The sequence below is a fragment of the Lolium perenne genome, chromosome 7 (assembly GCF_019359855.2).
Source record: "Lolium perenne isolate Kyuss_39 chromosome 7, Kyuss_2.0, whole genome shotgun sequence".
Classification (NCBI taxonomy): domain Eukaryota; kingdom Viridiplantae; phylum Streptophyta; class Magnoliopsida; order Poales; family Poaceae; genus Lolium; species Lolium perenne.
Genome location: NC_067250.2, coordinates 76,665,522 through 76,689,233, shown reverse-complemented (window position 1 = coordinate 76,689,233; position 23,712 = coordinate 76,665,522). Strand labels below are relative to the sequence as shown.

Sequence of the window (23,712 nt, the reverse complement as noted above, 5' to 3'; positions counted from 1 at the left end):
TAGTGTGGCCCACCTTCACCCAGACAGAGTGGCTGATTGCCAGCGCTATATTCAGCGGAGCTGGAGACTCTGAAACATATCCAACAGAGCAGAATTTGTAAAAAACTAAAAATGGAACAAACATTCTTTTGGATGGAACAAAAAAATACTAATGGATGGCAACTACAGTGTTCCAAGTGAAAAAATATGAACTTTACTATGACCTTGAATTTATACACTGTTCAACGAAATAACTAAATAACTTCCTACCGAAAATAGTAGTAAGCCCCATTGACTGAATAAACTCCACTCTACGCTCAAGAAACTAGTTACAATGAACTGGATCTGGAAACATGATGTTATGTTCCTAAGTTTTAGAATAGATAAACTCTGAGCACAAGTAATAATACTGACATTTACACATTGTTGTAATGATGAAGGTTAATGTTCATATCATAGACTTTGAAGGCTTGAACTTTTTTATGTTACCAGATAAAACCAAAGTATCCATTATAGAAACATTACATTAACATGTTCAACCTTGTAATTTAGAGAGCCCTAAGATCAATGAAATGCATTGCCAGTATGGTCTGCATTCTTCCTCACAACTCACAAGATTGAGGTCTCACACTTTCTGATTACATAATTCACTTGGCATTCTAGTAAGATACATGACCTCCGATATTTATTCAGTGCATATGAATATTGGTGCCAATAGGAATTTGGAGTTCAAATGAAATTATTTAGGTATTCATCCACGGTAACATATTTCACATCGGGGTAAAGCTCAGTGGCTTCAACTCCAAATGATGGCTCGATCTCAAAGTTAGTGTGGTCCCCCTTCACCCAGGCAGAGTGGCTGATTGATAGTACTATATTCAGCGGCACCGGAGACTCTGAAACATATGCAAGAGATAAAATTCAATCCAAAAGTTGTTTGTGCAGAAACAAAAAAAAAGATAAGTATGGAGTATAGACAACAGCTTCAGTGTTTCAAGTGAAAAATATGGCTTATGACCTTGAATCTGCTTCAGGACTTCATCTTCTGGGATGTACACCCTCTCAATTGTCTTCCCAACTTTCTTCTCCCAAAGCGAGACAAGCTGGTTATGAGACAAAGTGTTGCTTGATGGCCTCAGATATAGGATCTTGTTCAAGGTCCTTGGATCATCTACAGCTTTAATAGTGTATGTGCCCACGTCCTCCTCCAAGGAAAATACTCCTATTGTCAACAAAAAAAACAAAAACAATGCAGTCATAATTCATTTCTTGTTTGACTTAAATACCTTATGTGAAATAGATATTCCTATCTTATATATAAAAAATGTACAATCAAGTAAGGGCATATTGATCAAATTTACCTTTCACATTACCATCTCCTAAAATGAGAATCTTGTCAGTTGGGGGTCCAGTGACCCCAATCTGTGCAAGGCTTGGCAGAAAACGACCAGCAAAGAAGTTGGAAGAGACATATGTGTAGGGAATTCCTTCAGCCTCGATGGAACGCCTTATACGAGCTTTCGCACCAAACATTGACTTTGCAGGCTCGACTGCATGTACATGATCCACATCATTACCAAACTCTGACGGGAAGAATCTCTGCAAAAAGCCCATCAATATGGAACCACAACATGAATTGCAGTAAAAAAATGACATCAGAAATTCATGGTATCAGTCTGTCAGATATAAAAAGAAGCACATTCAACATGTTTTAAACAAAATAAGCACAACCAATATCCTTCCTGCCATGTGAAGACAGGGAATATCCTAAGTAGTCAGCCCAGGTACTTAGTACCAAAATGAAAAGTGTTATCAGATATATATCAATGCTTGGACCAAATAAAATGTAAGAGTTTAGTTAAAGATGTCTGATGGATGCACAATCTAGTAACGACTAGAAGCGATTGTACATCAGTACTTCCTACTCTTTAATAACATATAAATTTGAACTATACCATCAGTTAAATTATGTTAGTAAGCCATGATGTGTGCATACAAAATAATTTGATACTGATGATTTGGAAATTGAAAGTTACCTTTACATTCCCAGCTTCCTTAATTGCCGCAATAATGAGAGTTTGATCTGGTAACTGCGCGTAACCCAAAGCCGAGATCACAACATCGGCGGATTTGATAGCTGCCACCAGGCTCTGACGGTCATATATATCACCCTAATGATCCAACCGTAATAAAACAGGTATACATGAGTGCGCAATCATATTATACCGTGAGGTGATTATTTTAGTAACAATCAGACAATGTTAATGTACTTGCTAAAATTGCAGTTTTTTCTTAGATGGCATGAAAGATTGTTGGGCTTGCTTAAGCCTTATCAGATAAACATCACAATTTATGGGTTGTCAGAAAAGTTTGTTGACCAGTAGGCAGACTACAATGTATTCTGCAGTGAAGATGCAAACCACGAACAAGTATTAATTGTAATAACACCCTCTGAGGCATTTTTACTACTACATCCATCCATAATAAGCGTCGTAGTTTTAGTTCAAATGTGTTGTACAATGGAGTACAATTTCAGGAAGACTGAAGAATGTTCAAGATCCTAGACAGAAGATTTGTTTGAGAAATAGCTTCTGTAGACAATCAGTGGTAATGGTTTGAATCACCTAATCTTTTGTTCAAATCACCTGATATGACTGTCTTACCTGATCGGTTGAATCGAACAGCATGAAAATGAACCTCGCCTTAACAGATTTCTGAGATATTTCTTTTATCTAAAGCAGCACATTTTCTTGATTTCAGTGTTGGTAAACATGCCACAGTAGAAATCAAGTTCACCACTATGTTTACTTGTTTAGTACTAGTGCACCGCATAAATAAAGAGCCTGAAGTAGAAATCCTAGTAATAAACCAGTACAGGGATGTCACAGCACACCATCTGCCGGCCGCGTTGGCTGTGATGAGGCGGGCCGCACGAAGACAGGAGATCCGCGAGGCCCACCTAGCTGTCCAGAATGAGGCCCAGAAGACAAAGACCAAGACCCAAGCTGCGATGGGCGTGCACGACAAGTAGCAGGCTCGCCATCGAGGAAAGGCATCGGATAAGAATCAATCAATTGTACCGAGCTGTGCTCGGTCTCCTTCCCCTTTCTCTGATGAACTAGCAAGTTCATCTGAGTTCTCTCCTCCTAGCGTGACGCTGGGGATTGTACTTGACTGAATCTGCTACTCCATGTATCATGTGAGAGATCTAGTGTGACATATGGTATCAAAGCCATCGTCCTGCGACACGCTTCCACTCTAATTCCCCACAAAATCCCCCCACAAAAAAATCCCCAGTAGTTCGATTTGGGCTTGATTTGGCTCAGATCTGGAAACCCTGGTCATCCACGAACCAGAAATCAGCGGCGATTGAGGCGGCGTTGGGGGCGGAGGAGCAGTTGCTCACAGTGTCAAATCCTGGCTCGACGGTGAGCTTGTGCGCTACGGGTGGCGGGTGCGGTCGGCGGCGGTTGACCCTTGCTCCGGGTGCGGCGGTGTGGAGGCAAGCAAGCGCAGCAACCATGGAGAAGGACCTCGCCGAGCTCAAGACCCAGGGCGCTCTCGTGGCAGAATCACTCAAGGCCATGAACGAGACCCTGCGTGGTTTGTCGGCGTGGATGCCGCAAGTGGACACCTCAATCACGGCCATCCAAAAGTCCATCGACGCGGTGGCGAGCCGTGTCACAGCACTGGAGGCGGTGCGATCTCCTGATGATGATCAAATGCCTCGGCCCAATGGGCATCACCAGCGAAACAACACCCAGGGTCCTGATTCGGATGTCATTCGTGCACCGTTTCACGCCCTGGTCAAGGGTACGAAAAAAATCCCCCACACTCCTGTTCATTTTGAAATGGGTGAACAATCTGGAAAGGATAGTCACCTTGATGACAGTAGCTACACTAATCATTCTACACATAGAGATTGGAATTACTCTCGCATGCCAAAAACTGATTTCCCTCGTTTTGATGGTGAAAACCCAAAATGGTGGAAAACGGTTTGTGAGAAATACTTTAACACTTATGAGGTAGACAGGCATTCATGGGCTAGTTTTGCCACCATGCATTTCCATGGTAATGCTGCTTTATGGCTCACAAACTATGAGGAAGTAAATGAAATAGAAACCTGGGAAGAACTTGTAGTAGGCTAGTAGCTGTGCATACCAAATTTGGGAAAAACAAGCATATCAAGCATTTAGAAGCTTTAGAGAGGTGGAAACAGAAAGGTACAGTAGAAGCATACTATCAAGGTTTTGAGAGTCTTAGACACAAAGTGTTGTTGCATAATAAACATTACGATGAAGCTTTTTTTGTAACCAAGTTTGTAGTTGGTTTAAAAATGGAAATTCAAAAAGCTATCCGATTACACTGTCCTAGAACAGTTGATGCTGCGTTATCCCTTGCTGAAACACAGGAAGAGATGTTGGAAGAAGGCCGTCAAGCAAATAGTGGACGATTCAAGCCAGAATACACTAGATCATCTTTCAGAAATGGGCATGCAAACAAAGGAATTTTGTCACAGTCGGGTGAAGAGCAGAAGAAGATAGAGAACAAGCCCCCTTGGTCTGACCAGCTCAAGTCCCTGAAGGCACAGCGCAGAGCTCGTGGTGAGTGCTTCAAGTGCGGGGACAAGTACCAGCCAGGGCACAAATGTGCAAAGACAGTCTCTCTGAATGTCGTGGAAGAGTTGTTGGAATTACTTCAACTCCAATCGTCATCTGAGGAAGAAAAAGAATCAGAAACTTCTGAAGAGGAGACACTGATGAAGTTATCATACTGTGCAGCAGTGGGTACAGCGGCCAAGAAAACCATCAGGTTACATGCAACAATCAGCGGTCAGCCTGTGCTAGTGCTGATCGATTCCGGCAGTTCGGGCAGTTTTATCTCTCAGAAAACAGTGGCCAGTCTCAAAATGTCTACCAAGCCGGTTCCAGAAGTGCAAGTGGTGGTGGCTGATGGAGCTAAATTACCGTGCAACACTGCAGTATCAGATGTGGTATGGACCTGCCAGAACAATGTGTTTTCTTCTACATTGCGAGTCTTTGAGCTGCAGGGCTACGACGTGATACTGGGCATGGACTGGCTGGAGGCTTGTGGTGACATGTGGATAAGCTGGGAACGGAAGACCCTGCGTTTCCGCCATGATGGCAAACGTATCACACTGCGAGGCATCAAGAGCAGGACAGACAAATGTGATCAAATCTCTGGGGTGCAGCTACACAAGCTCATTCGAACAGAAGCTGTCGCTCAGGTCATTCAGCTGTGTCCGGTGCAGGAAAAAAACCAAACGACCGAAATACCTCAAGTGGTGGCCAAGGTCCTGCTAGACTTTGAGAATTGTTTTGGTGAACAGCAAGAGCTTCCGCCACATCGTGATTTCGACCACCACATCCATCTGCACCTAGGTGTCAAACCTGTCAGCGTGCGACCATATCGGTACACACCACAACAGAAGGATGAGATAGAAAAACAAATCAAGGAGATGCTGGCAAAAGGGATCATACGACCCAGTCACAGTCCATTCGCTTCTCCGGTGCTCCTGGTTAAGAAAAAAGATGGTTGCTGGCGCTTCTGTGTGGATTATCGGCACCTCAATGCCGTGACAATTCCCAACAAGTACCCGATGCCAGTGGTAGAAGAGCTCCTAGATGAACTGGCTGGCGCAACAGTATTCACGAAGCTGGATTTACGCTCAGGGTACCATCAAATTCGGATGGCGGAGGAAGACGAAGCTAAGACAGCCTTCCGCACTCACAACGGTCACTTTGAATTCCGAGTCATGCCATTCGGGCTATCCACAGCTCCAGCGACGTTCCAGTCCGCCATGAATCAGGTGTTCGCGGCTCAAATTCGCAAGTATGTCCTGGTTTTTGTCGATGACATCCTCGTGTACAGCAAGACTATGGAGGAACATGCTCAACACTTGACGGTGGTGTTTGAATTGCTGCACCGCAACAAATTGTACATCAAGCGCAGTAAGTGCTCATTCGCTCAGCAATCACTAGAGTATCTGGGTCATGTGATCAGCAAGGACGGTGTGGCAACTGACCCCTCCAAGATAACAGCAGTGAAGAACTGGCCCAAGCCATCCAATGCAAAGCAGCTCCGTGGGTTTCTCGGTCTAGCGGGCTACTACCGCAAATTCATTCGCAATTTTGGGGCAATTAGCCGGCCGCTGACCAATCTTCTTAAGAAACACAAACAATTCCTCTGGAACCGAGACGAGCAGGCGTCATTCCAGGCACTAAAAACGGCCCTCATCTATGCGCCGGTGCTAGCTCTCCCTGACTTCAAGCAGGAATTTGTCCTGGAGACGGACGCATGCGACACTGGGATCGGCGCTGTCTTGATGCAGCGTGGCCATCCAGTGGCATTCTTAAGCAAGTCATTGGGGCCAAAGAACAGGACCCTCTCCACATATGACAAGGAGTGTCTGGCTATCCTACTGGCAATCGATAGATGGCGATCGTACTTGCAACACAGTCAATTCATCATTCGTACCGATCAAAGGAGCCTCGTGCATTTGACTGACCATAGGATTGCCACACCAATTCAGCAGAAGGCTTACTTTAAACTCATGGGTTTTCAGTACAAAGTCTTGTACAAAAAAGGGGCCGAGAACCGGGCTGCCGATGCCTTATTGTAGGATAACGTTGCATAGAAAACAAAAATTTTCCTACCGCGAACACGCAATCCAAGCCAAGATGCAATCTAGAAGACGGTAGCAACGAGGGGGTATCGAGTCTCACCCTTGAAGAGATTCCAAAGCCTACAAGATGAGGCTCTTGTTGCTGCGGTAGACGATCACTTGCCGCTTGCAAAAGCGCGTAGAAGATCTTGATCACGATCGGTTCCGGCGCCACGAACGGGCAGCACCTCCGTACTCGGTCACACGTTCGGTTGTTGATGAAGACGACGTCCACCTCCCCGTTCCAGCGGGCAGCGGAAGTAGTAGCTCCTCTTGAATCCGACAGCACGACGGCGTGGTGTCGGTGGCGGTGTAGAAGTCCGGCGGAGCTTCGCTAAGCAAACCGGACAATATGAAGTGGAGGAGCAAAGCTAGGGTTTGGGAGGGGGTGGCCGGCCACTCAAGGGGGGCGGCCAAGCTATGGTCTTGGGGTGGCCGGCCCCCTCCCTTGGCCCCTCATTATATAGGTGGATCCCAAGTGTTGGTGTCCAAGTCTTCGAATAAGACCCGAAACCAAAACCTTCCATAGGAGGGGGCAAACCTAGCCCAACTAGGACTCCCACCCAAAGGTGGGATTCCCACCTCCCATGTGGGGGGGTGGCCGGCCCCCTATGGTGGAGTCCACTTGGGACTCCACCCCCACTAGGGCTGGCCGGCCATGGAGGTGGAGTCCCTTGTGGACTCCACCTTCCTTGGTGGTTTCTTCCGGACTTTTCTAGAACCTTCTAGAACCTTCCATAGAACCTTCCGCGACATATTATTTCACATAAAATGACATCCTATATATGAATCTTATTCTCCGGACCATTCCGGAACTCCTCGTGATGTCCGGGATCTCATCCGGGACTCCGAACAAATATTCGAACTTCATTCCATAATTCAAGAACTACCATTTCAACATCCAACTTTAAGTGTGTCACCCTACGGTTCGAGAACTATGCGGACATGGTTGAGTACTCACTCCGACCAATAACCAATAGCGGGATCTGGAGATCCATAATGGCTCCCACATATTCAACGATGACTTTAGTGATCGAATGAACCATACACATATATTACCAATTCCCTTTGTCTCGCGATATTTTACTTGTCCGAGGTTTGATCTTCGGTATCACTCTATACCTTGTTCAACCTCGTCTCCTGACAAGTACTCTTTACTCGTACCGTGGTATGTGGTCTCTTATGAACTCATTCATATGCTTGCAAGACATTAGACGACATTCCACCGAGAGGGCCCAGAGTATATCTATCCGTCATCGGGATGGACAAATCCCACTGTTGATCCATATGCCTCAACTCATACTTTCCGGATACTTAATCCCACCTTTATAGCCACCCATTTACGCAGTGGTGTTTGGTGTAATCAAAGTACCTTTCCGGTATAAGTGATTTACATGATCTCATGGTCATAAGGACTAGGTAACTATGTATCGAAAGCTTATAGCAAATAACTTAATGACGAGATCTTATGCTACGCTTAATTGGGTGTGTCCATTACATCATTCACACAATGACATAACCTTGTTATTAATAACATCCAATGTTCATGATTATGAAACTAATCATCCATTAATCAACAAGCTAGTTTAAGAGGCATACTAGGGACTTCTTGTTTGTCTACATATCACACATGTACTAATGTTTCGGTTAATACAATTCTAGCATGATATATAAACATTTATCATAAACATAAAGATATAAATAATAACCACTTTATTATTGCCTCTAGGGCATATCTCCTTCAGTCCCACTTGCACTAGAGTCAATAATCTAGATTACATTGTAATATACCTAACACCCATGGCATTCTGGTGTTGGTCATGCTTTGCCCTAGGGAGAGCTTTAGTCAACGGATCTGCTACATTCGCATCGGTGTGTACTTTGCAAATCTTTACTTCTCCATCTTCGATGTACTCGCGAATCGAGTGGTAACGCAGCTTGATATGCTTCAGCCTCTTGTGTGACCTTGGCTCTTGTGCATTGGCGATGGCACCCATGTTATCACAAAGAATGATTAATGGGTCCAATGCACTCGAACCACACCGAGCTCTACAATGAACATCTTCATCCATACCGCTTCGATGAAGCCTTTGAAGCCGCTATGTACTCCGATTCGTTGAAGACTTCGCCACCGTGCACCGCTTCGAGCTTGCCCAGCCTTACTGCAGCACCATTCAATATAAACACGTACCCAGATTGTGACTTAGAGTCATCAGGATCAGTGTTCCAACTTGCATCGGTGTAACCGTTTACAACGAGCTCTTGGTCACCTCCATAACAAAGAAACATATCCTTAGTTCTTTTCAAGTACTTCAGATATTCTTGATCACTGTCCAGTTGTTCCATTCCCTGGATCACTTTGATATCTGCTAGTCAAACTAACAGCATGTGCTATATCCGGTCTAGTACATAGCATGGCATACATGATAGATCCTACTGCCGAGGCATAGGGGATGTTACACATCCTTTCTCTTTCTTCTCGTAGCCGGTCCTTGAGTTTTACTCAATACCTTGCCTCGGTAACATAGGTAAGAACCCTTTCTTACTTTCGTCCATTCTAAACTTCTTTAGAATCTTGTCCAGATATGTACTGTGATAGCCCTATTAGACTTCTTGATCTATCTCTATAAATCTTGATGCCTAATATATACGATGCTTCACCAAGGTCTTTCATTGAAAAACTATTATTCAAATAACCCTTAACATCGCTTAATAGTTCTATATCATTCCCGATCAATAATATGTCATCTACATATAATATCGGGAATGCTACGTAGCTCCCACTCACTTTCTTGTAAATACAGGCCTCTCCATGACATCAGTATAAACCCGAAGTCTTTGATCACCTTATCAAAGCGTCGGTTCCAACTTCTCGATGCTTGCTTCATCATAGATTGAACGCTGAAGTTTGCATACTTTGTCAGCATTTTTAGGATCGACAAAACCTTTGGGTTGTACCATATACAACTCTTCCTCAATGTCTCCATTAAGGAACGCCGTTTTGACATCCATCGCCAAATCTCATAATCGAAAAATGCAGCTATTGCTAACAAAATCCTCACGTATTTCAGCTTCGCTACGGTGAGAAAGTCTCATCGTAGTCAACTCCTTGAATTTGTCTGAAACCCTTTGCGACAAGTCGAGCTTTATAGACAGTAATATTACCATCGCATCTGTTTTTCTCTTGAAGATCCATTTATTTTCGACAGCCTTTCGGCTATCGTGTAAGTCTACCAAAGTCCATACTTTGTTATCATACATGGATCCCATTTCGGATTTCATGGCTTCTTGCCATTTGTTGGAATCTGGGCTCATCATCGCTTCTTCATACGTCGCAGGGTCCTCATCATTGTTATCCACAATCATGACATTTAGACAAGGATCATACCAATCAGAGTGGCACGTTCCCTTGTCGATCTGCGAGGTTCGATGGTTTCCTCGTTCGAAGTTTCATGATCATTATCATTAGCTTCCTCTGTTGCCGGTGTAGGCGGTACAGTACAACTTCCGCATCGCGCTACTCGATCAACGAGTATAGATTCATCAATCTCATCGAGTTCTACTTTTCTTCCAGTCACTTCTTTAGTGAGAAATTCTTTCTCAAGAAAGGTTCCGTTCTTAGCAACAAAGATTTTGCCTTCGGATCTGTGATAGAAAGTGTATCCTATAGTTTCCTTAGGATAACCTATGAAGACGCATTTCTCCGCTTTGGGTTCTAGCTTGTCCGGTTGTAACTTCTTTACATAGGCTTCGCAACCCCAAACTTTCAGAACGATGACTTAGGTTTCTTATTAAACCATAATTCATACGGTGTCGTTTCTACGGATTTTGATGGTGCTCTATTTAAAGTGAATGCGGCTGTCTCTAATGCATAACTCCAAAATGATAACGGCAAATCGCAAGAGACATCATACTACGAACCATATCTAAGAGAGTTCGATTACGACGTTCGGACACACCGTTTCGTTGAGGTGTTCCCCGGTGTCAATTGTGAAAGTATTCCGCATTTCTTTAAATGCATGCCAAACTCATAACTCAGATATTCACCTCCACGATCAGATCGTAGAAATTTGATCTTCTTGTTACGTTGATTTTCTACTTCACTTTGAAATTCCTTAAACTTCTCGAAAGTTTCGGATTTATGTTTCATGAAATAGATATACCCATATCTACTCAGATCATCTGTGAAGGTTAGAACATAACGATAACCACCGCGCGATGCTACGCTCATTGGTCCACATACATCGGTATGTATGATTTCCAATAAGTCGTAGCTCGCTCCATCATACCAGAGAATGGAGTATTTGTCATTTTTCCCATTAGACATGCTTCGCATCTATCAAGTGACTCAAAGTCAAGTGATTCAAGTAATCCATCAAGATGGAGTTTCTTCATGCGTTTCACTCCAATATGACCAAGGCAGCGATTGCCACATATAAGTAGAATTATCATTTAGTTTAATTCGCTTAGCATCAATGTTATGTATATGTGTATCACTACTATCGAGATCTAACAGAAATAAGCCATTCTTTTGTGGTGCTCGACCATAAAAGATATTATTCATAAAAATAGAACAACCATTATTCTCAGACTTGAATGAATAACCGTCTTGCATTAAACAAGATCCGAGATATAATGTTCATGCTCAACGCAGTACATAATAACAATTATTTAGGCTTAAAACTAATCCCGAAGGTAGATGTAGAGGAAGTGTCCCGACTGCGATCACATTGACCTTGGATCCGTTTCCAACGCGCATCGTCACTTCATCTTTCAAATAGCTTGTCGTTTATTCTTTAGTTCCTGCTTCGAGTTACAAATATGAGCAACCGAACCAAGATCAAATACCTGTACTAGAACGAGAACTAGTGAGATAAACATCTATAACATGTATATCAGATATACCTTCTTTCTTCTTCTTGACAAGGCCGCTCTTTAGATCAGCCAGATACTTGGAGCAATTACGCTTCCGGTGTCCCTTCTCCTTGCGCATAGCACTCGGCATCGTGCTTAGGGCCGTTCTTAGGTTTCATAGGAGGCGTGGCAGCTTTCTTGCCACCCTTCTTGAATTTTCCCTTAGACTTGCCCCTGTTTCTTGAAACTGGTGGTCTTGTTGACCATCAACACTTGGTGCTCTTTCTTGATCTCAATCTCAAGCTTTTAGCATGCCAAAGAGTTCGTAACTCCTTGTTCATGTTCTCGCATATTGTAGTTCATCACAAAGTTCTTGTAACTTGGTGGCGGTGATTGAAGGACACGATTAATCCCCACCGTTAGGAATCACTATTCCCAAGTCATCGAGTTTCTTCGCATGCCCGGTCATGGCGAGCATGTGCTCACTAACGGAGCTGCCTTCTTCCATCATACACCGAAGAAATGTTTCGATGCTTCATAGCATTCCATCGCCGCATGAGTCTCGAATATAGCTTTCAGCTCATTCATCAACTCATGAGGATCATGGTGCTCAAAACGTTTTTGAAGATCGGATTCCAGATCGCACAGATGGCACACCGAACTTGAGAGTACCGAGTTTTCCGAGTTGCGTAAACAGCTTTTACTTCATCGGATTCATCTTCTGCAGGAGGGTCACCTAGCGGTGCATCAAGCACAAATTGCAGATTTCCGCCGTAGAGGAAGATCCTCACATGACGGAACCAATCGGTGAAGTTGCTACCGTTGCTCTTAAGTTTCTCTTTCTCTAGGAACCGATTAAAATTGATTGAGGACGCCATCTCTACAACATATATTTGCAATAGTTTAGACTAAGTTTATGACAAATTGAGTTCAAATTTTAATTCAACATAATTAAAACCCTAGGTGAACTCCCACTCAAAACAATATCCCTCGCATTGTCTTAGTGATCACACGAACCAAATCCACCGCACCTAAACCCGATCATCACGAGAAAAGGTGTGATTTCAATGGCGAACACTCATAGTGTTCATCATATCAACCATATGATTCATGCTCTACCTTTCGGTATCACGTGTTCCGAGACCATGTCCGTACATGCTAGGCTCGTCAAGGCCACCTTAGTATCCGCATGTGCAAAATCGTCTTGCACCCGTTGTATGTACTTATCGAATCTATCACACCCGATCATCACGAGATGCTTCGAAACGATAAGACTTAATAACGGTGCTACTAAGGATGAACACTTTATTATCTTAAGATTTTAGTGAGGGATCATCTTATAATGCTACCGTCGCGATCTAAGCAAAATAAGATGCATAAAAAGGATTAACATCACATGCGCTCATATGTGATATGATATGGCCCTTTTGTTCTTGTGCCTTTGATCTTCATCTCCAAAGCACGGATATGATCTCCATCATCTTCGGGCATGATCTCCATCATCGTCACGTAGCACCAAGGTCAATGGCACCGTCTTCATGTTTGTCCTCCATGTAGCAACTATTACAACTACTTTGAAATACTACTCAACATGAAATTTAAAGACAACCATAAGGCTCTGCCGGTTGCCACAATACAATAATGATCATCTCATACATATTCATCATCATATCATGGCCATATCACATCACCAAACCCTGCAAAAACAAGTTAGACGTCTCTAATTTGGTTTGCATATTTTACGTGGTTTAGGGTTTTCGAGAGAGATCTAATCTACCTACGAACATGAACCACAACGTTGATACTAATGTTTTCAATAGAAGAGTAAATTGAATCTTTACTATAGTAGGAGAGACAGACACCCGCAAAGCCTCTTATGCAATACAAGTTGCATGTCGAACGAGGAACAAGTCTCATGAGCGCGGTCATGTAAAGTTAGTCCGAGCCGCTTCATCCCACTATGCCATAAAGATGCAAAGTACTCAAACTAAAGATAACAAGAGCATCAACGCCCACAAACCATTGTGTTCTACTCGTGCAACCATCTATGCATAGACACGGCTCTGATACCACTGTAGGATAACGTTGCATAGAAAACAAAAATTTTCCTACCGCGAACACGCAATCCAAGCCAAGATGCAATCTAGAAGACGGTAGCAACGAGGGGGTATCGAGTCTCACCCTTGAAGAGATTCCAAAGCCTACAAGATGAGGCTCTTGTTGCTGCGGTAGACGATCACTTGCCGCTTGCAAAAGCGCGTAGAAGATCTTGATCACGATCGGTTCCGGCGCCACGAACGGGCAGCACCTCCGTACTCGGTCACACGTTCGGTTGTTGATGAAGACGACGTCCACCTCCCCGTTCCAGCGGGCAGCGGAAGTAGTAGCTCCTCTTGAATCCGACAGCACGACGGCGTGGTGTCGGTGGCGGTGTAGAAGTCCGGCGGAGCTTCGCTAAGCAAACCGGACAATATGAAGTGGAGGAGCAAAGCTAGGGTTTGGGAGGGGGTGGCCGGCCACTCAAGGGGCGGCCAAGCTATGGTCTTGGGGTGGCCGGCCCCTACCTTGGCCCCTCATTATATAGGTGGATCCCAAGTGTTGGTGTCCAAGTCTTCGAATAAGACCCGAAACCAAAACCTTCCATAGGAGGGGGCAAACCTAGCCCAACTAGGACTCCCACCCAAAGGTGGGATTCCCACCTCCCATGTGGGGGGGGGTGGCCGGCCCCCTATGGTGGAGTCCACTTGGGACTCCACCCCCACTAGGGCTGGCCGGCCATGGAGGTGGAGTCCCTTGTGGACTCCACCTTCCTTGGTGGTTTCTTCCGGACTTTTCTAGAACCTTCTAGAACCTTCCATAGAACCTTCCGCGACATATTATTTCACATAAAATGACATCCTATATATGAATCTTATTCTCCGGACCATTCCGGAACTCCTCGTGATGTCCGGGATCTCATCCGGGACTCCGAACAAATATTCGAACTTCATTCCATAATTCAAGAACTACCATTTAAACATCCAACTTTAAGTGTGTCACCCTACGGTTCGAGAACTATGCGGACATGGTTGAGTACTCACTCCGACCAATAACCAATAGCGGGATCTGGAGATCCATAATGGCTCCCACATATTCAACGATGACTTTAGTGATCGAATGAACCATACACATATATTACCAATTCCCTTTGTCTCGCGATATTTTACTTGTCCGAGGTTTGATCTTCGGTATCACTCTATACCTTGTTCAACCTCGTCTCCTGACAAGTACTCTTTACTCGTACCGTGGTATGTGGTCTCTTATGAACTCATTCATATGCTTGCAAGACATTAGACGACATTCCACCGAGAGGGCCCAGAGTATATCTATCCGTCATCGGGATGGACAAATCCCACTGTTGATCCATATGCCTCAACTCATACTTTCCGGATACTTAATCCCACCTTTATAGCCACCCATTTACGCAGTGGTGTTTGGTGTAATCAAAGTACCTTTCCGGTATAAGTGATTTACATGATCTCATGGTCATAAGGACTAGGTAACTATGTATCGAAAGCTTATAGCAAATAACTTAATGACGAGATCTTATGCTACGCTTAATTGGGTGTGTCCATTACATCATTCACACAATGACATAACCTTGTTATTAATAACATCCAATGTTCATGATTATGAAACTAATCATCCATTAATCAACAAGCTAGTTTAAGAGGCATACTAGGGACTTCTTGTTTGTCTACATATCACACATGTACTAATGTTTCGGTTAATACAATTCTAGCATGATATATAAACATTTATCATAAACATAAAGATATAAATAATAACCACTTTATTATTGCCTCTAGGGCATATCTCCTTCACTTATCTCGCAGACCATCAGAGGAGTGCGGTGCCATGTCTACGGTGACGCCAAGTTGGCTGGACACTGTCACCGAAGGCTACACCAACGATCCCAAAGCTCAGCAACTTCTCCAAGAACTGAGCCTGACCACAACAAACAGCCAAGGGTATGCTCTCATAGATGGTGTCATACGACACAAGGGGAGAGTCTGGTTAGGGAATCATACACAGGCTCACAATGCAGTACTACAGGCGCTGCACAACAGTGGCCTGGGAGGCCATTCTGGCAACCTGGTGACCTATCAGAAGGTCAAGCAACTCTTCTCCTGGCCCAATATGCGCAAAGATGTAGAAGCTTTTGTCCAGCGCTGCACAATCTGCCAGCAGGCCAAAACTGAGCATTGCAAACTTCCTGGTCTCCTCAAACCTTTACCGATTCCTCCGGAGGCTTGGCACACGATCAGTCTTGATTTCATAGAAGGGTTACCACATTCTTACCACTATGACACAATTTTGGTCGTCATAGACAAGTTGACAAAATATGGGCATTTTATTCCCTTGAAGCATCCCTTCTCTGCCATGTCTATTGATCGACTCTTCCTGGACAACGTCTATCGACTGCACGGACTGCCTAAATTGGATCTTCTAGATTTGTTCAGTGATCTTCACACTGGACAACTAGAACTATTTCGTCTAAATTTTGGTGAAGTAATTTTGTTACCGAAGGTTAATGAGGCAGAAAGGATTCAACAATATAGACCTATTTGCCTCTTAAACGTCAGTTTCAAGATTTTCACGAAAGTGGCCACCATTAGACTTAATACGGTTGCGGATCATGTTGTCCAACCTTCTCAAACTGCTTTCATGCAAGGAAGGAACATCCTTGATGGAGTGGCAGTTCTGCATGAGACGGTACATGAGATGCATTCCAAGAAACTTAATGGGGTTATTTTAAAATTAGATTTTGAAAAGGCATATGATAAGGTCAAATGGTCTTTTCTGCAACAGACACTCAGGATGAAAGGTTTTTCTCCTGAGTGGCGTGCTCTTATTCACGATTTTGTGTATGGAGGTAGCGTGGCAATTAGGGTCAATGATGACACCGGCCACTATTTCCAGACACGCAAAGGGTTACGCCAAGGAGATCCGCTATCACCAATGTTATTCAACATTGTAGCAGATATGCTGGCAACACTCATAGAGCGCGCCAAGTCTGATGGTCAAATTGAGGGTGTGATCCCACACTTGGTTGATGGGGGTCTATCTATCCTTCAATACGCTGATGACACAATTCTTTTTATGGATCATGATCTCGAAAAAGCTCGTAATCTCAAATTAATTTTAGCAGCTTTCGAGCAATTGTCGGGATTGAAAATTAACTTCCATAAAAGTGAATTGTTCTGTTTCGGTGATGCCCAAAACGACATGACTCAATATACAGAGTTGTTTGGTTGCGGGCAAGGCCAATTTCCTATTCGGTATTTGGGTATTCCGATTCACTATCGGAGACTTACACTTGCTGAATGGAAGATTGTGGAAGAAAGATTACAGAAACGCCTTAGTAGTTGGAAAGGCAAATTGTTGTCCCTAGGAGGAAGATTGGTACTCATTAACTCGGTACTAACAAATATGGTACTGTATATGTTATCATTCTTTCTCCTGCCGAAAGGAATTCTGCATAAACTCGATTATTATCGATCCAGATTCTTTTGGCAAGGGGACAGCGAGAAAAAGAAATATCGGTTGGTAAAATGGAGTATAGTGTGCAGTCCCAAAGATCAAGGCGGACTTGGAATTCATGACCTGGAGGTTAAGAATTCTGCTCTGCTAGGTAAATGGCTTTTTAAGCTTCTTACTGAGAATGGGACTTGGCAAACTATTCTTCGGAGAAAGTATATTGGCTCGAAGACGCTCTCCCAAGTGGTTTGGAAACCCGGGGACTCTCACTTCTGGGCTGGTCTCATGGCGACGAAAAATATTTTCTTTCGTCATGGTACTTTTTCTATTAAGAATGGAGCACAGATACGTTTCTGGGAAGATGGTTGGCTGGACAATGCTTCCCTGAGTGAACAATATCCTGCTTTGTATAGTATTGTTCGTCGCAAAGGTGATACCATTGCTACCGTTATGGCTACCTCACCACCGAATGTGACGTTCAGACGGGTTTTACTTGGACAAAGACTAACAGCATGGAATACTCTAGTTCAACGATTGGGTGATATTCAATTATCCCCTGAACCGGATGAATTTAGATGGAATCTTCATGTAGATGGCTCTTTCTCAGTTAAATCTCTATACAATGCAATCCTTCATTCTGATTTACCAGTTGATAATAATAAGAAAATTTGGAAGATGAAGATACCATTAAAAATAAAGATTTTTGGATGGTACCTTCGTCGAGGAGTTATTCTCACTAAAGGTAATCTTGTTAAGCGGAATTGGCACGGAAGTTCGCGGTGTGTTTTCTGTCATCATGATGAAACCATCAAACACCTATTCTTCCAGTGCAGTTTTGCGAAATCTATATGGTCAGTCATCCAAGTAGCGTCTACCCTGTATCCCCCGACTAGTGTGGCAAATGTCTTTGGCAATTGGCTTCACGGTGTTGATTCAAGGTTTAAGTTGCTTCTTAGGGTGGGGGCGCTAGCAGTTATCTGGGCGCTATGGCTAAGTAGAAATGACAAGATTTTTAACGATAAAAACTGTTCTTTGTTGCAGGTCATCTACAGATGTACAGGTATTCTCCGTTCATGGTTACCTCTTCAGCGGGCGGAGAATCGAGACCTATTTACGGAGGTCTGTACACGGTTGGAGGCTACGGCGAGGGATACTTTTTCCCTACATGGGTGGCAGCATAGTCTACGGATTGCAGCTCCACCCTCTCCTTAGGCGTTCTACAGTTCATCGTCTCGAGATGTATTTCGCCTTTTTATGTTTTGTTCGTTCTGGAGACTTGAACAGCTGTGTGCATCCTGGTTATGCAGAGGCTGGATGTAATTGCTTTCCACAAAGTAATAAAGCATCCTTTATCGAAAAAAAAGATAGAGATAAGGTATTCATCAGCACCTTCTGGCGTCAGCTATTCAAATTGGCCGACACCACCTTGAACCTGAGCTCCTCTTATCACCCTCAAACCGACGGGCAGACGGAACGTCTGAATCAGTGTCTCGAGACGTATCTTCGGTGTCTGGTGCACGCAAACCCAGCTAAGTGGTCAGCATGGCTTCCCCAAGCCGAATACTGGTACAACACTAACTTCCACTCATCTCTTGGTCGCTCCCCTTTTGAGGTGTTGTATGGACACAAGCCGAGGCATTTCGGGATTCAGAATACACTGCAACCAGCTGTTACTGATGTGGAACATTGGTTGCAAGAAAGACAAGCACTATTGCCAATTTTCAAATAACACCTGGAACGAGCTCAGCAACGCATGCGTGCTCAAGCAGACAGGAAACGAGTCGAACGACAATTTCTGGTGGGTGATCTCGTATACCTCAAGCTCCAACCATATATCCAAACATCAGTGGCACAAAGATCATCCCAGAAGCTTAGTTTCAGATATTTTGGGCCTTACAAAGTTCTCAAGCGAGTGGGAGCTGTCGCGTACAAGCTCCAGTTACCTCCAGAGGCACGCATCCATCCGGTGATCCATGTTTCACAGCTGAAACAGGCAATCAAAAACACCGATGTGGTAAGCGCTGATCTCCCTGTGCATTCGATCACTGACAAATATTCAGTCCAGCCGTGTGCAGTCATCGCCGAACGCTTTGTCAAGCAAGGCAGCAAAATGAAGCCACAGGTAAAGCTGCGCTGGAAGGGGCTTCCAGATTCATGCTCAACATGGGAACACCTCTATGCTGTCGTCGCCGCATTTCCGGAGGCACCAGCTTGGGGGCAAGCTGGTTCTTCACAAAGGGGCATTGTCACAGCACACCATCTGCCGGCCGCGTTGGCTGTGATGAGGCGGGCCGCACGAAGACGGGAGATCCGCGAGGCCCACCTAGCTGTCCAGAATGAGGCCCAGAAGACAAAGACCAAGACCCAAGCTGCGATGGGCGTGCACGACAAGTAGCAGGCTCGCCATCGAGGAAAGGCATCGGATAAGAATCAATCAATTGTACCGAGCTGTGCTCGGTCTCCTTCCCCTTTCTCTGATGAACTAGCAAGTTCATCTGAGTTCTCTCCTCCTAGCGTGACGCTGGGGATTGTACTTGACTGAATCTGCTACTCCATGTATCATGTGAGAGATCTAGTGTGACAAGGGATTTCTTGGTATCTTTGTTTCTGCTATCATAATGACCCCAAATAACACCATCCACCGACTTGGGTCATGAACCAATACAGTGAATCTCTTACTCTGCTAGATGGCAACGTAGCTAGGACCACCAACCAACTTGACGGAAGAAGAGAAAAAATAGCAGAACTGAATAACAAGAAATACAAAGAAGAGAACGGCGACTGACCACGACGAGAGTGACGCCTGCATCCCTGAAGCCCTGGAGGACCGCGGCCTTGGCTGGGTCAGCGGGCGCGGCATCGCGAACGAGGACGGCGGTGGGGTGGCCCTCTCGTGCGCTGGCGGCGACGATGAACCTGCCGATGTACCCCGTGCCGCCGATCACCAGCACCCGGCTCTTCCCCTCTACCGCCGCCATGTATACAGCAGGGTATAGTACAAGGATATTTCTGAGAGGCAAAACAAATCCTGAGAATATTTCTTTTTGAACAAAATCCTTAGGATATGCAAAAGCAAACTGAGTAGAGTGGGAATAGGCAAGGACGCCACTCCAAGTTAGGGAAAGGAGAACCCGGGAAAACGATGAGATAATTAAGTTCATTGAACATAGACACGTTTGCTAGTACAGTAGTTAATTACCCACTGTTTATTTTTCAATTTTTCTGGCCAGGGAATCGTTCTTGAGATTCACGCTCGAAGATTCGCCCACTAGGCAAACTTCGGCTGTCACATGTTTCGCTCTCGGGGCCCAACTTTTGTTTTACTCCTTTGTCAATTCATTTCCCCTAACGATGAATTGAAGGAATAATAACAAGGTTTGTGCTTTAAGGTTTAAAAACAGCCTAAACCTCCAAAAAGGGCTTGTGGTATCGTTTAATCTTAATCATCCTAACTCTACTCCCAAACAGTCGTTCATGTGTTTCACTCAAGGAAACTTTCAGCCTTGGGATAACAATACACCACCTCCGAACTCTTCGTTCCAGAGAATCCACCTCGTCTTAGCTCACAGATATCACCAGATCTGACGCCAGCGAACACGCCGAGAAACATATCTCACCAGATTTAACGAAAGGCGAGAAGACCAAGCTGCGGATTTAAAGGATCGACAAGCACACGATACCATCAACTCTGAGACACCGTCATGAAGATCGGTGCCGGTGTGGGAGTAGAGTTGGGGATCTTGGTCTAAGCTAGCACGGGGACGTCCCCCGATCGACGTGCCACAACGACACGTGTCCCCTTGTTTGTAGCGGGTCTGTTCATCGACTCACAAAGTGTAGTCCCTGTTAGCGATGGTGCTCATTCGGACCTAGCAATGGTGGAGGCTCGACGTCTCTTCCAACGCGCGTGCAGCAGCGTTGGAGTTTGGTGGCGGCCGATGGCTTAGGCGAGTGTAGGAAACACTAGGGATAGTTTCTGCAAAGTTTCCAGAACACGTTCTTCTTCTAGTCTGTCTGTTAGTTTTCATGTTTGTTTTTAGATAAAAGGAATATATTAATATCAAAAGATACCAATTACACCCAGCCTCTGCAACAACGCCTCACCCTAGTGGCAGTACGAATGCACACAACCAAAAAAGAGTAAAGAAAACTAAGAAATAAAAGTCCCGCTATAACATTCTAGACCTAGAAACAACAATACAACCACCACCGTGACAACACCTGAAATACAAAACTCTCCAAAAGTGACGCTTCCAAGAAGGGAACAGTGCACCAGCACCGTCGTCGCTCGACCAAAGGTCTTAGGTTTTCTTTCACCCTGAAGATAGTCCCCACTCTCAAAACAGTGCCTCCAACAAAGGTCATTGCCAGACACAAACAGTAAATGCCAGACCTTGGGTTTTCACCCTGAGCCGCCCCCACATGCATACCACTGCTGCGGAGCCCGGAACGTCAAGCAAATCCCTCAGCACCACGGAGACTTGAACCTCCTTTAGCCAGTCCACCAATCCGGCCTTCATGATGTTCCTTCTTCTGACTTCACCATGTACCAAAAAGTCACCTGATGTCAACACAGAATAGAGCTTCGCGCCGCTCCCTCCGGAACCAAACGGTCGGAATAAAAACATGGGTGCGCGCGACCGAATACCACCCGATCCAGCAAACTCCACGCAAAAGATGCACTGTTCCATTCGCTAGCGGAGCTTTCCGGAACTCATCTCTCCAGCCAGATCAAGGCAAACTAACCTCTGTTAGGTCTTCATCTTCGCTTGCGAGAGACCTGAGGACCGCCACCAAAAACAAAGCAAGACCAGCAACCCCACGCCGCCAGTCCCTCTTGCCGGATCACCAGGGAAGAGGACGGTGGCGTGGATCATGCGTACCACCGCCGAACCGTCACCGGGGGCAGAGGCCGCCACCGCTCCACCGAATCCTCCATGGCTGCCAATGGAGAGCATCAGGCCCCGGCCAAGTAGCCGTGCCACCCGACTTCCTCCACCGGCGCGTCATCACCTCCCATGGAACGCCGCCGTGGAAACCCTCTCCTCCCCCTCGTCGTTCGACGGAAGGGGCACCGCCACCGCCGCCAGAGATGGGGCCGAGGCCGGCAGCAGCGACGACTGTGGGGCGGCGGTCCGGGGGCGGCTGCTCGGGGCGGGGCGGGCGGATCCTCCGCCGCCGCCCGGGAGGGGCGGAAGAGGAGGAGGTAGGGTTTTGCCAGCTTTTCAACTGGTTGGGGGAGTGGATGTACAAACCCAGCACCTGAATTCAAATCTTCACGGACGAGAATTAAGGTTTCTATTTATACTTAAGGCACAGGCTGGTCCTGATACTCACGCAATTTATGTTCAGGACTATACTTTAATCTTAACCAAGATTAAAAATCTTAGTACTCATGCTAAATGGTTGTGTGCATCCCTGATTGGTGCAGAGGCTGGGAAGTAAAATTCTCCCTATTTTTTTCATGTTTGTTTACTTAGGTAACTTGATTTTCTATTAATAAATACGTGGTTGCTCTAAAAAAATCATTGGGTGGCATTTTGTTTGTGGCGGCATGTAGAGAGGGAAGAGGGGTTGGTGAAAAAATGGCTTTGAGTGCCCGAGATCCTATGGCGATATAGAGCAAATGTGGGCGGAAACTTGAGGAATCGGTGGTTGCCGTCGATTTTTTTGTTTTCTTTAAACTAATCTTTGTTTCCATGTCTAGAGGTCCCCTCCTATAGCACTCAACCATTTTGCTTCCCACAATTTGGCTTCTTTGTCTCGATATACTATGGTTTGCTGCCGCTGGTTTATTTTTGTATCTACCAACAATATCTGAGGGGAATACATAGAATGTTGTTTTGCGCCAAGAGATGGTGCTCGAAGAGCGCGGAGCTTGGTATATGAGCTATTTGTCTTTCATTACGCCATGTGTTTGTGTGTTATGTATGTAGTTGGAGAATTGAACTCTCTTACAAACGTCTAGGGCTTGCAACCGATTTTGATCTTTGCTGACGCTAGTGATGGTTACAAACTCCTTAATTTGCATACCAAGTGTAATATTATTTCTTGGGGGGGGGGGGGGGGGGGGGGGGGGGGGGGGCAAATTTATAGTGCTTATGTTTTCTGCAGTGTGTTCATATGGTATGTTTTAAAATACACAGTTTGCCAGCTTGATTGCTTTCATGATTCAGTACAATTGGAAGATTTTGCAACACACATCGCTTGGTATGCAAATATGTACCAGTTCTTGGGCAAAAGACAATCCCTCATTTACAAGAGGACATTCGTGAAGATGCGGCTAATGTGGTGTTCTAGTTGCTTTATCTTCATGTTTGACTATTTTCCTTTCCGCGTGCTTTTTTACATAAGAGTCCCTATATGCGGACACTTCATATTTTATTTTCTATTTCGTAAATTTACCTTTTGATTTGTTGTTAGGATCTGTCAGTGGAAGATGAAAAGTTTGATAATGCATTGTTGGGGTTTTGTTAATCATGCAACTTGTTTCCGTTTTTGTGGGCATCTACCACCTCTATGGTCTCTAATATGGTTTGATGTTTTGTCTTTCCAGACAATGAAGAGCTTTCAAACCGAAGATTACATCTAACTTAGTGTATTAGGGCTTTTTATGTATTACATTATTTTTCTTTAATTGATGAGTTTTCCATTTTTTCTAGTTTTTTAACTTC

General features: G+C 44.8%; 2 protein-coding genes across 2 annotated transcripts; one reads left to right on the top strand and one right to left on the bottom strand.

Moving 5' to 3' along the window:
- Positions 1–437: 437 nt before the first annotated feature.
- LOC127316992 (phenylcoumaran benzylic ether reductase Pyrc5) lies at positions 438–20,214 on the bottom strand. The gene is made up of 5 exons (XM_051347505.2): positions 19,825–20,214; positions 2,016–2,150; positions 1,341–1,578; positions 998–1,201; positions 438–875 (listed from the first exon to the last, which is right to left on the bottom strand). The coding sequence occupies exons 1-5, from the start codon at positions 20,197–20,199 to the stop codon at positions 709–711; spliced, it is 1,119 nt and encodes a 372-aa protein (XP_051203465.1). The 5' UTR covers positions 20,200–20,214; the 3' UTR covers positions 438–708.
- Positions 2,794–18,426, top strand: LOC127316994 (uncharacterized). Its single transcript, XM_051347507.2, has 2 exons — positions 2,794–3,792; positions 18,080–18,426. The coding sequence occupies exons 1-2, from the start codon at positions 3,501–3,503 to the stop codon at positions 18,217–18,219; spliced, it is 432 nt and encodes a 143-aa protein (XP_051203467.1). The 5' UTR covers positions 2,794–3,500; the 3' UTR covers positions 18,220–18,426.
- Positions 20,215–23,712: the final 3,498 nt, after the last annotated feature.

What these genes read in the sequence shown, in the direction of transcription:
- LOC127316992 (XM_051347505.2), bottom strand. Translation starts at nt 20,199, where the DNA reads ATGAACTTAATTATCTCATCGTTTTCCCGGGTTCTCCTTTCCCTAACT. An exon ending in CAGGCGTCACTCTCGTCGTG is followed by an intron (nt 2,151 to 19,824) that starts GTCAGTCGCCGT and finishes TTGGATCATTAG; the next exon opens with GGTGATATATATGACCGTCA. An exon ending in AGGAAGCTGGGAATGTAAAG is followed by an intron (nt 1,579 to 2,015) that starts GTAACTTTCAAT and finishes GGCTTTTTGCAG; the next exon opens with AGATTCTTCCCGTCAGAGTT.
- LOC127316994 (XM_051347507.2), top strand. Translation starts at nt 3,501, where the DNA reads ATGGAGAAGGACCTCGCCGAGCTCAAGACCCAGGGCGCTCTCGTGGCA. An exon ending in GTTTCACGCCCTGGTCAAGG is followed by an intron (nt 3,793 to 18,079) that starts GTACGAAAAAAA and finishes TCTTTGTTGCAG; the next exon opens with GTCATCTACAGATGTACAGG.